The sequence below is a fragment of the Lytechinus variegatus genome, chromosome 13, assembly GCF_018143015.1.
Source record: "Lytechinus variegatus isolate NC3 chromosome 13, Lvar_3.0, whole genome shotgun sequence".
Taxonomy (NCBI): Eukaryota; Metazoa; Echinodermata; class Echinoidea; order Temnopleuroida; family Toxopneustidae; genus Lytechinus; species Lytechinus variegatus.
Genome location: NC_054752.1, coordinates 1,700,038 through 1,713,449, shown reverse-complemented (window position 1 = coordinate 1,713,449; position 13,412 = coordinate 1,700,038). Strand labels below are relative to the sequence as shown.

General features: G+C 36.6%; 1 protein-coding gene across 1 annotated transcript; it reads left to right on the top strand.

The window, feature by feature from the left end:
• The first annotated feature begins 268 nt into the window (after window positions 1–268).
• On the top strand, window positions 269–10,392 carry LOC121425897. Its single transcript, XM_041621990.1, has 6 exons — window positions 269–364; window positions 1,852–1,918; window positions 2,835–2,987; window positions 3,727–3,820; window positions 5,836–5,957; window positions 7,062–10,392. Exons 1-6 carry the CDS (start codon window positions 278–280, stop codon window positions 7,790–7,792), a joined length of 1,254 nt encoding a protein of 417 aa, XP_041477924.1. The 5' UTR covers window positions 269–277; the 3' UTR covers window positions 7,793–10,392.
• The last annotated feature ends 3,020 nt before the right edge of the window (window positions 10,393–13,412 follow it).

Genomic DNA, 13,412 nt, shown 5'->3' with positions numbered 1-13,412 from the left:
TTACTCAATCATTTAGAATCGCTTCTGTCATATTCATCATCGAAGCAACAATAAAGAAATGAATATTAGCTTAGTCATGCATGTATGTGCGTCTATGTAACCTAGCACTTTCATGCAACAAGAAACGAGCAAGATTAAATGGTATCAAACTAGCTAATGTCAAATACATTCAGAACCTTCATACATGAGCAACATGGCCGGGAATACGGTTGCATTGGAAATTTAATTAGAACTATGGCAAGCTGAAGTTTGAAGCTGGTAGTTTTTCACCATTGTCATGATTGTGCCTTCTCCCATGGCTTTCTGGGCTGTTCATGCAAAATGGAGGAATATGACAAGGTTGGTGTTTGGTGTATCTATTCAGGTAGGTAAATTAAGGCGTGAGTACTCGAATGAATGTGTAATGATCTTGTATTATAAGTATGAATATTATAGTGGGTCTAATAATCATAAATACAATTGCCCTGTGCACAATATTCCGCTGTGAATGGTTGCAAGCATTATACTGAAAGAAAAAAATAAAAATAGAACATTTATTTCTGTATCAGAAGTGATCATGAGTAGTAGTAAAAGTGGTAGTCGTGTGGTATCAATAGTATATTAATATTGTGAATATAAACAGCAGCTAATGCAACAGCAGTATTATGATAAGTAATTAATATAGTAGCTGCTGCAGCAGCAGTAGTAGTATATCAATAATAGTAGAAATGGTAATGAGTACTCGTATGGAGTAGAAATGTGTAATGATCGTACATTATCAGTATGAATATCATAGTAAGTCTTATAATCATAAATGCAATTGCCCTATATGCTCATAAATGGCAATGCTCGTTACATGCAATATACCGCTGTGAATGGTTGCAAGCGTTGCTGAAAGAAAATATTAAACATAGATTTCTGTATCAGAAGTGAGATATGCCTATTAGTAGAAGTGGTTGTCGTAAAGTAGTACCAATAGTATTCTATTGATATTGTGAGTATAAAAAGCAGCTAATGCAGCAGTATTAGTATTATGAGCAGTAACAGTAGTAGCAGCAGAAGTAGTAGTAGATCAATAATATAAATGACAATAGTAGCAGTATATTAATAATAGTACAAATATTAGTAGTATAGTAATGAGTAGTATTTGTAGCAGTAGTAGACTTTAATAGATGTAGTGTTAGTGGTATTAGAAGTAGTTATAAGGGTTTTGGGGGTGGTGGTATAGTAGTAGTAGTATTTGTATTAGAAGTAGTGGTAATAGTGATGGTGGTAGTAGTAGTAGTAGTAGTAGTAGTAGTAGTAGTAGTAGTAGTAATAGTAATAGTAATAGTAATAGTATTGTAATAGTAATATTTGCCCCTGTATACACATCGGGGGAGGGCAAGATACCTGGTTCATTATGTTTTTTTTATAGAAAATGGTAGAAAAGTTTTTTTCTTGTTGGTAACTAAAAAATGACTCCTTTGCATCCGACATAATAGCAAGCACAACGACGATTAAAAAAAGTCATCACGGATCCTGAGAGTGGGGGTCCTTATACATTGGATCACGGTATGGATCACCAAGGGCAACATAATGCAAAGGCAACTCATTGAAAAATTTATATAACGCTGCAATCATGGCAATGGATTCATTTGAGAATATGGGAAATATATGATGAAACAATATTATTATCATAAACAATACTATGGGGTTTATATAGCGCTTAAAAAAATACAACGATATTTCTAACCGCTTTAAAATTCAAATGGAAGGTATTTACGTAGTAAAGTTGAGTAAACCTAGTAAAAGAAACATGAAATTGATTAAAATGGTTAATCATAATCATTCTCTCAGTTATCTTGCTTATATACTTTTTCTCATTACTAGGTTCGATGGAGGGCACTCTTTCTTGCATTCATTCTACTTATACTTGTCTCTGCCTCTTTTGGCCAAGGTACTATGCATTTTCATCGTGATTTCTATTTGTTATCATACAAAGTTGTAACTTATAGAAAGGAATGGTTTAGAAATCATAGCCAGAATGTTGCTTCCTCGATCATATCATTATCGTTATAATTTGTTGATTATTATCATTATCATCATCATCACTGTCATAATAATGATTACTATTAACATTTTTATTATCATCATTTTTATTCCATTGTTGAAATTATTTATTACTATCATAAATATCATTTTATCATTAATACTATCATTATTATATGGCATGTGGCCTGGTTTCTGTAGCCGTTATTATTAATTGATGTTGCCACTGCTGTTCACTTCTTCTTGAAAACTATTTATTACATGCTGCCTTAAAAGTTCTAGGATTAAAAAAAAAATGTATATTTCTTTAATAATCTAATTATTATTCACATTTTTGTTTTTGTTATTAAATGATACCTTTAGTTTTGCTTGTAAGCAGTTGAACCCACTTGAAATTGAGCAATAATTATTTCGATTATAAATGTCAATAGAGCATCCCTTTGAAATCCCATTACACATTACGAGATTGAAGCTATAGTGGTACAGTGGGGTACAGTGTTCACAATCTTTCAATCAAAAAATGTTTGACCTCAAAATCACAATTCATTTTCCTTAGTTTATTTTCCTATTCACCTGGGGGCTGTTTCACAAAGATTTAAGTATGACTTAGAGTCGCACTTAAATGCCTAGTTACGCGCAGTATAAAAGGCATGACAGCATTGGTCAGATCATGCCAAGAGGACGCGCACTACTGCGTATTGATCAATAAGATCGCGCGTTGCATATTATGTACGCGTCGACATTTAAGTGCGACCTAAGTCATACTTAAATCTTTGTGAAACACCCCCCTGCTGTTATATCATTATACCTGATATCTCTCACAGTTTCCTGTCCTAATGATTGGATCATTCGTTCGAGATACTGCTACAAACTCTACAATGAGAGTTTGTCATGGCAACTAGCAGGATCACAGTGTAAATTTGATGGAGGTTTCTTGACTTCTATAATCAACAGAGCGGAGAATGACTTACTAGTAGGTAAGGTGCTAGTCGGTGAATAAAGCAGATGGTAATATTGACTGAATGTAAAGTAGCAGTAGTAGTAGAAGTAGTCGTCGTCGTAGTAGTAGTATACGCTAATAGCAGCAGCAGTAGTATTAGTATTGTTTTTAGAAGTAGAATGAATATTATTAGTAGTAAGCAGTAATAGTAGTAATAATAGTAGTAATAATAGTGGTAGTAGTGGTAGTAGTAGTAGTAGTAGAAGTAGTAGTAGTAGTATAGTAGTAGTAGTGGTAGTAGTAGTAATAGAAGTAGTAGTACATGTGGTAGAAGTAATAGTAGTAGTAGCATTAGTTTTGAAGTACCGCTACCACTCCAACTACTACTAGGAGTTGTAGCAGTATAGTGTAGTAGTATTAGTAGTAGTAGTAGCAGTAGTATTAGTAGTAATAGTAGTAGAAGTAGTAGTAGTAGTTGTTGTTGTTGTCAAGTAGTATAGTGTAAGTAACAGTAGTAGTACTACTAGTAGTAGTACCTTGCATAATATTTAAAGAATACATTGCACGATATCAATTATGTAGGCTAAAGAATTATTTTGATTCCAGAGAGGCCACTCATAACATTTATAACTTTTAAAGGAGGTTTTGCTACCTTTTTTCACGGGAAATGGCAAATAAACATCAGTCGTATTTATGATTGCAGATACAGATGTTAAAATCCCTTTCAAACAAAGATGCATGTAAGTAAGGCAATCGCTATGATTTGCTTTCCTTAGCGATGTTCAAAGATCTGACATCCTTAGCCTGGATAGGAATGGATTCTACAGGACGATGGTTGGATGGATCGAGTTCTGAAACATTCTACAACGGGTAAGTTCTTACATGTCTTATGCTGGTCTTTAGTAACAATATATGTGGAGCGTTGTGGCCCAGTGGATTAGTCTTCTGACTTTGAAACAGACGGTCGTGGGTTCGAATCCCAGCCATGTCGTAGTCTCCTTCAGCAAGAAACTCATCTACATTTTGCTGCACTCAACCCAGGCATGCCAGGTGAGGTGAATGGGTACCCGGTAGGAAGAAATTCCTTGAATGCTTGATCGCCTAGGCAGCTCAGCTAAAGCCGGGGTAATAATAATAGCAGGGCTCGCTGGTAGAACAGTTTTCGAAACTGAAGTTGCCACCCTGGGTAAATATACCTGTATTATTATTATCATTATTATTATTATTATTATCATCATTATATTCGCAATTACTATGCAGACGCTTTCAACAATTCACAAATTCCTTTGAAAATTGGAGTCAAATCAGAATGGAGAGCTATAAAGAGGAAAGAAAGGTGGAGAACCCGGACAGCAGGTCGTCCGAAGAAGAGAAATAGCAATTAGTCCTGAGTCCAGGATGGCACTTGGTTGCACGGGCCTAATCACAACTGGCAGGCAAAAGATATTCATTCGACCCAACCCATTCTCAATTTTTTAATTTGATATTGCTGATTGACAAAAATGAATGAATATGACTTACGATCTAACAGTGATCTAACAGCGGTAGAATTAGGGCCATTTTAGTCTCTCAAGTGATGAATATGATCCTGTCAGCTGTAGTCTTAATAAATGTTGATTTATTTTTTTAATGAGCCGGTCGAGGTACCCTTTTCTGGTCAGATATGGAATGTCAGAAATTTATCTTATCCACTGGTAGTAATCATTCAACCCTCGAATTTCCTCCTTATTTTTTATGAATTCTTTTTAAGTGCCACTTTAACACACGAGTCTATGGGAAATGAATTAGGCCTGTGAGCCTACTGCTGTATTGATTCGTAGATTTTCTGCAAAGGCTGTTTTGTGCTGTGCGTTACAGTCAGTCTGCAGGTCCCTATGCTAATGAGGAAATGATTTGTCCAAGTTCTCTCGTGGGTAAATTCATATCCCTGCAAAATCTCGTGATTCGTGAGACTTTCTTTCTCAAATAATTTAACCACTCTTTCCTCAAGTAAAACTTATTATTTTTGCACCATAAGAAAGAGTAAATGTTACGCTTTTATATTGCATATTTTATTTGAATAAAATATTTTGAAAAATGAGTGAATTTCAGGCCTGAAAAGATGCCTCAAACAGAAATTTTATTCCTGTTTTCTCTTGCAAATTGTGCAAAGCGTTTTGTCTTTGGCACAAATACTATTTATATCATCAGAAAACTCAAACTCTGTACTTTCTCACAATGTCATTCTTGATGTGGCATCTTTTATATGGGTAAGCAGCCTGCCTTTTCAATCGAAATACAAGACGAGATTTCTGAAATTTATGAGAATTAGCGTAAAATCCAGAGTTCTGATTGGGTGAATAGTGTTTTGTAAAATAACAGGCGCGGGTAATTTGAAAAGATTACCACATGGTGAGTGCGACCTTGCAGAGGCCCACTGTAGCAATATTGGAATTTTTAGTGGGTTTGTTGTCTCTATGACCAATCAGAGCGCAGTATTCTTGTTTTTGAGCTGCTAAATGTACTTATCCTATAAAATCTGGCTGCTGACCCATCTAAAATACCCCTTATAATGAAACTTATATCATATTGAAGCTTAGATCTTCAGCTTTATCGTAATCTAAAAATAATTTGGATTCAAGCAAAATTTAGATGTGAAAATAAATATTTGGTATCATGTACTAGATAAATTTGACCCCCCCCCCTTCAGATCTACATTTTTGGTTTAAGATATTTCAAACGTTTCAACCCACTAGACACACACACTGCATGCACACACACGATCTCTTGCCCTTATCCCGTACAATTCATCATAATCATGACTCCGTAAGGGCAAAATGGACAAATACTTTCTATGTTTTTTTTTCTATTTAATCCTTTATTTCTCTTTTTTTTTTGGTTTTCAGATTCAGATATGAAACGCTTAGTACTAGCAAGTGCTCAGTAATTGATCTTGAAAGAAATGGAATATGGAACGTATCAGATTGTCTTGATTCTAGACTCAAATTCATCTGCAAGATAGATAAAGGTGTGTTCCTCCCCCAAAATCATGAAAATTATATATATATATATATATATATATATATATATATATATATATATATATATATACATGTGTGTGTGTGTGTGTGTGTGTGTGTGTGTGAAGCTAAACATGTACATTTCACACACATTTGTATACTCTCTCCCATTCGTGTACTGTATCAAAGCAATAGCTTTGATCCAGCTGAGGCATGGCGGCCTGTCATTGTTCAAAACCCAACTTCACCCGACAAAGGAAATTATAATTGGTATGGTGTCGAAAATCTGTCTATCTGACGGTCAATTGGATCAGGGTCGCCCTAGCCACTAACCCGTCTCTGTGGTCTAGGGGTTAAGGCACCGACGTTCAAAGCTGGAGGCCCGGGTTCGATTCGCGGCAGAGACATTTTTTCGGCATGACCAATTTTTCCAAAGGGTAGATAGCTCTGGGGAACCTTGATTTAAGCTACGCCTACCATTGTTCTCTTCATCCATTTCATTACACTATATATATATATTACTGATTATTATGCTTTTCCAGACGAATGCAAATGATTACACACACACATATTATGTATATATAAATAAATAATATATATATATATATATATACATGCATGTATATGTGATATATATATATATATATATATATATATATATATATATATATATATATATATATGTATTATATATAACAATATATATACATTTTATTACATATACATACATATATGTATTATTCATTTATATATACAATATATGTGTGTGTAATTATTTGCATTCGTCTGGAAAAGCATAATAATCACTGATCAATGAAGTGAATTCATTGTATATTTTTAAAGTAAAAAGAAACTGAATTCACCCATTGATCAAAGAGAGCAAGCACAGTTTGTGTCACCTTTTTATTATCAAAATCAAATTTTGTAACTTAAGATTTTGGCACAATTCTCTCTTTTGTCAACTCTTTTCTTTATCTGTATATTCTCTTGTCTTTGTCTTGACAAAGCACACTATACCATGTATACATGTATAACATAAGATAATTAGCACGAAATGAATTAGAATAATTATAAATATTTTGACAAGTTTTTTTTTTAACTTTATATTTCAGATCGCCCCGATGGGACGCCATCTCCTCCTCCGACCCCTCCTAAGGGTAATTGGTGGGAGGGTTGGGGTGATGATGATTATGATGACTATTCATTGTATCCACCAGGAGCACCTTGGGATGCAGGAAGAATCACATTAGTAGTGGTCCCCCTCCTGGTCGTTTTGGGCATCATTCTGTTCATATGTTGTGGACCTAACAGATGTGAGCGTTTGTTAACTAGCATTGGCAACTGTTTATGCGACTCGCCGGGTCGATTGTGGGGCTGGATACGCCGCGGGCCCGCACAGATATATGAGTGGTTGTGTATTTTAGGGCGAGCTATCCAGTCATGCTTTGCCCATATTTACCGATGTGTAACCTGTAGAGAAATGCGCAGAAAGCGACGCGAGAGGAGGGAAAGGACATCGTGTCGTGATCCTGAAACGCGGGAACCTCTTAATCAGGCTCCAGATGCCCGCAGCCGTACTGATCCTAATCGGCATTCAAGGGCTACTCCATCAGCACCGCCATCTGAGCCACCAGCACGGGCTGGTAACGTAACCTCTGATCGTTCGTCACCGTTGCATTCGCGAATTACACCAACAGCGCCCCCACCGTCATCGCCGCGTGGAGACAGAGCAGCGCCGCCATCCTATGACAAAGCTTTCGATTCAAAATTTGACATTCTACCAGCCGACAACGCAGATGAGTCTATACCAGTACCATCCTATGAGTCGGTATCGAGATTGTGATAGGTGCATTTAGAATTTAGTTGTCACGTCATCATGGTGGTCATGCATGAATATTCAGTCATAGAATCGAATAAAATGTAGGTATACAGGTTTTGTATTATGCGAGACAAGATGCGTCGTAAAGTTGAAGGATAGATGTTTCCAATGAAATCTAGACCAGACTATATATTTGAAAATTATACAACATACTGATAATATTTCGATATTTTTTACTCTATGCCTATATATATACTTGACTTTTTACAATCTGTATTTACCTTGGAAAATTCACCTTCGAAGTAGGCATACTCAACTTATTTGCCCCTCATGCATCCGAGAGTTGGTACCTAATACTTATTTGGCGTTGAGTGTCATGGATCGAGCATGGACATAGAAATTCTCATCTGGATTATACATATTCAAAGATATTTTTCATCCCTTTTCCAAAGGCGTTTCGAACAATGCATAGTGACGGTTTGACTGTTTACAAGATATGGGCCCCGTGACACAAAGTTTTGCGATGAATAGCAAAATAAATATATGAAAGAACGCTTCTGATTGGTTAAGTATTTTGAGCCAAATGCACGTGTAACAATGATCTTGATTGGTGTAGTAGGTTTCACGGTACACCATGTATCTTTCTTGGGCAAGTGCTGGTCCTGAAAAGGACCACCCAATCTCGACGTTTCGACAAGTTTGTTCTTGTCGTCTTCAGGAGAATGAGCAAAGGTTGATGGTGTAGGAGTTAGATTGGCGTTCTTCAACATGTTCAACCTAGTAGATCATCTGTGCCAGGTCGTTTTCGAGTTAGTTGCTTAATTCCCGCTTTGAACAGTGTCCCCGGCATTAGATTAGTCTGACCTGTCATATAGCGAGGTACAATATGATTATGATTTGTTACCTCCACCAGTAAATTGTGCATTTTTGTACTTCATAGTATATATGCAAACTTATATATGAAGCTAAGTCGAAGCTCAATTATAGTAGTCTAAGAATTATAACATCACTAATCATCAGAACAAAAGGAAGAGAAAAAGAGAAAGAGAGAAAGATGGAAAGAGATCAATGGAATATTCTTATTCGATTTTTTTCTTTTCACATAATTAAGGATGACTTTATAATCTTCATTTGTAAAAACAGGCCTTATATACTCTGTCAAAGTGCCGTATGCACGGTACCTTGCAGGGTACATGTTTCTGATTGGCTAGATAAGTCACATCTTGATCGGTCAGTTCATTTAGCGGTTGATCGCTTATCTTTGTATTACGCTCCCCTGATAGATTTTTCCATTGTGTGGCTGCCACTCTTTGTAAGAATACACCTTGTCTTAGCTTTGTATGAACGCGATTCTTCTGAATTTTGAAATTGTGTCCACGATTTAAATGCAATACACATTACTACCATTATCCAGAAAGTTACTCTAATCTTCACTCACTTCGAGAAGTTGAGATTAACAAGATCTTCCTTTGCGGAAACCATGCTGCTGCTCTGATCACAGATCATATCCATCCATATGATGCACTATAATTGTGGAGCGCTGTGGCGCTCCGCAATTATAGTTGTAGCGACCACTTCAAATTTTGTTGTAGCGACCACTTTAATGTCAGCGTTGTCCAATTTGATATCGAATGGTAATTTATCTAAAGAATTGCTGAAAAGCATACATTTCGTTTTTTGTACATTGATTGACAATTTATTAGATCTTATTCATTGTACTAGCTTCTCCAGTTCAATGTATTGACTAAAATATCGGGATTAGGATGAGAATAAAGTACATTTGAATCATCTGCAAAAAGAATATAAGATAACATTGTCGAAGAATTGTGGATGTCATTTATATAGATCGAAAATAACAGTGGGCCCAGTATACTGCCTTGAGGAACACCAAATTGACCTTTAGTAGAGAAGAATTTCGTTCATTTATGTTAACAAAGTGTTTACGGTTTATTAGGTAATTCCTGAACCACTCCAAGGCCTTTCCACGGATTCCGTAATTTTCAAGTTTGTATAGTAGTATTTTATGATTTATAGTGTCAAAGGCCTTGGAGAGGTCCAGAAAAACACCCACTGTATGTTCAAAGTTATCAATAGCTTTTGTAATTTTTCAACAAATGAAAGAGTGGCATGAAAAGTACTCTGCTTTTGGCGGAATCCAAATTGAAAGTCAGAAATCATGTTATATTTATTCAAAAAATCTGGTAGTCTTGTATATATCACTCTTTCTAGAATCTTTGATAGAGTAGGCAATAAAGATATCGGTCTACAGTTACATACATTATTCTTATCTCCTTTTTTGTACACTGGTATTACCTTAGATATTTTCATAATATGGGCCAATAACTATGTTATTCTGCCTAAATACCATGAACAGAATTTGAAAAACCCTGAATCTTGTGTAAAATGATTACATCACACGAGTTTCCTTTTGATTATATTAAAATTGATGTACTAAAAAATCTGTCAGCTTTCCATTTTTGGTGTAAATACTAAAACGCCAATATTGCAATATGAAACACGAATCATCTACCTAGTGACTATCATGACATTGTCATTCGAATTCAACATGACACACATGCCCATACACCCACACACACAAACACACACACTCATCCACACACACACACCCACGGACGCACACTGTTTTGTGCATTTTGTCTGCGAGATATGTCTGTTAATATGTAAAAAAAAACCCACAATAATTGTGTGTCTCTCTTTCATTTTGTAAGTGTGCATCTTGAGGGTGAGTGCGTGGGTGCGTACGTGGGTGAACATGTGGACTAATCATTTTCAAAGTGCATTTATGTGTACACTTTCATCGATCGTCCACGGAGTGATAATAGGGAGTACAACGCCCGAATATATTCCTCTGAAAAAAAATCACAATGGAGAGCTGAGAGGCTTTTGTCGAAAGTTGGTGGACTGGGACAACAGATCATCCGAAGATATGCACCGGACAAACAATTGCAAATATGTCGTAGTCTTGAGTCAAGAGGTTCCAATGCTGTCCCGGTCAATCAGATTTAAGCAAAAACCTCTCAGCTCTCCATTGGGATTTGATTTGCATTTCAAAGGAATTGGTGCGCTGTAGAGTTTCCCGTAGTAAACGCGAAGTCCGGATTAGAGATCATTTTCAAGAACATAGAAAATTTATTTGCATATGCTCTTCATGACAATGATCCACAACCCCGAAGTCTCTGTCGAAAATTGGTGAATCCAAACACCAGTTTTCTTCATCGCTGTAAATCACGAAGAAACTTTTGTTCCGATCCATCAATTTTTGACTAAGACCCTCCAACTGTACATTGTTATTTGACATACATTTTCAGTACATTTATACTCTCTTCATCCGGACGTCGCTAAGTGAAAACTGAATAGTTTGTTTCAAGAGATTGACCTGCACATTTGAAACTAAATCATAAAGGGTAAATGATGTATACTAATGAACGGGCCCTTGATAGACATTTGGCTTATATTGAAAAATAATAATAGCAATATTAATAATGATAATAATAATGATAATAAATATATTTAAAAAAATAAATAGAAAAATATTCTTTTTCTTGTTATCATTATTATCATTACATATTATTATCTTATTATCTTACCTTTGGGTCGATCCCCGGATGTGATCATATTGCCCTAAATGTCGCTAAAAAGTCACTCATTTTTCCTCTTTCTTCCTTTTTCCTCCTTCTTTCATCCCCTCTCTATCCTCCTCTTGCTCTTCTCCCTCTTCGTTCCTCTTCTTTTCCTCTACTTTCCCTCGTTTTTTTTAATATTTCTCTCTCTTTCTTTTCTTTCTCCTTTTTGGGGTACTCGTTTCGCCTACCCGCGGCGCCATGCATGGCCCCGATAGCACCTCCCTCCCCCCATACGCGCTTGCTATACACAACATTATATGACACCTAGATAGATCCTTGTCAATTGATTGGTTGTTCGAGAACGATTATTCAGCTCATTTCACGATGACGCCATCAACTGTGCAAATTTTGATCCATTCATCGTGCAATTTTGGATCCATACGTACGACTTTGTCCATTGCACGCGCGCACCCAGACTGCAGGTAGCAACCAACGAACGTAGAGGGCAGCAACACACAAGCGTGTTGCTCTAAGGAAGGTCAACTCGATACGCGCATGCAACTGAGCTGCGCGCATATTTTATTGTTCATGACAACGAAATCAAATGCCGATCCAATACAACAACAAATTAGTAGTGACCAAGGAACGAATATGAAAGAATATTACAACAACGATATCAAAGATAACATTAAAAATATGTTGAGGGATATACATAAATATGAAAACATATTTTGATATTTAAAACTTTACAAATGCAAGTTTCAGGAAACTAAAATCATTACCAAATCGGTGATTGTTGTTATCAGCGATTTCACCAGACGGCTGCATTAAGTGATTTGCGCTGAGACGATTTTGTGACCACTCGCAAAGCATTTCGGGATTGTGTATAACCCCTTATTTTCTCTGGGCTCTTCGCTGAACCCATCATCATTCTATGCTTAAGCTACATTATGCTCCGTCGTCTGCTTAGATTTCAACCCCCTAGTCTAGCACTGGTACTTGTTCTGCTAGGCGTCGATCAGCATTTATCTGCAGTCCATATAGGCCGTGACTCATTTATTTATTTATTTATTAGAGCCGGCAGCAACGCCAATGGGTACTAAAAAAATTATTCAGTCTCTGTATTTTGGTTGTTCTGCTGAACTGCGCTGGCTCACTCGATGGAGATTATAGTAAAATGTCAGAAATTGTTGAATAAATCCCCAGAAACGACGGTTATTCCTGTCTAGTTGATCGATAGACCCAAGTCTAAAGATCTAACTTTATTTGTCTAACTAGACAAATGCTCTGACCAGTCTCGATCTGTTTGTTGAAGATGTTGTTCCACACTGGATATCTAAGTAGATCTAGAATAGATCTAGCACGACTTGTTGGTATGAGATAGTCTATGCAAAAATAAAAAAAAATACTAAAATAATAATAAACTCAAAACAGATGAATTCCACATTGTCTTTATAGTATAGGACGCCTAAACCTAGACCATTTGAGGGTTGGTCCATGCAAGCTAAGTTTGGTTCAATTAACTTTTTAAGGCCACCCAGCCTGCATGGGCTAGCCGCTAGGAGTATTAGGAGGATATGATTTTTTTATTCCGTTAAATGCCTACAGGGTAAAGTCTAGATCTAGAACGAGAAGATTATATGGTTGACAAGTTACCGTTAGGCCTTAACGTTAGGCATGAAATCTTTAAAATTCAGTTAGAAAATGCCTAAAATCACGACGAGCTCAGTCACTTTGCTCTTTCGCTTTCGAAATTTCTCCCCCCTAAAAATACGCGTTCCGCCGGCCAGGCCCAGAACAATTTACCAATTGCCAAGGGCGCCGGAAGCGGGGGGCAGGGGGGGCACTTGCCCCCCCAAAGAAAATTTTTGGGGGGCAAAACGAGATTTTGCCCCCCCTAATGTGCCCCCCTAAAAGTAGAAAAATGATATTATTTAAGGACAAAAGTAAACGATGAAGGCACTTTTCTGCCTAAGAATTGTCATTTCTTTTGTCAAAAATGAAAAAAATTTGCCCCTGACGGGGCAATTACACATCTTCGTAAGCCTTGGGTCTTTTGA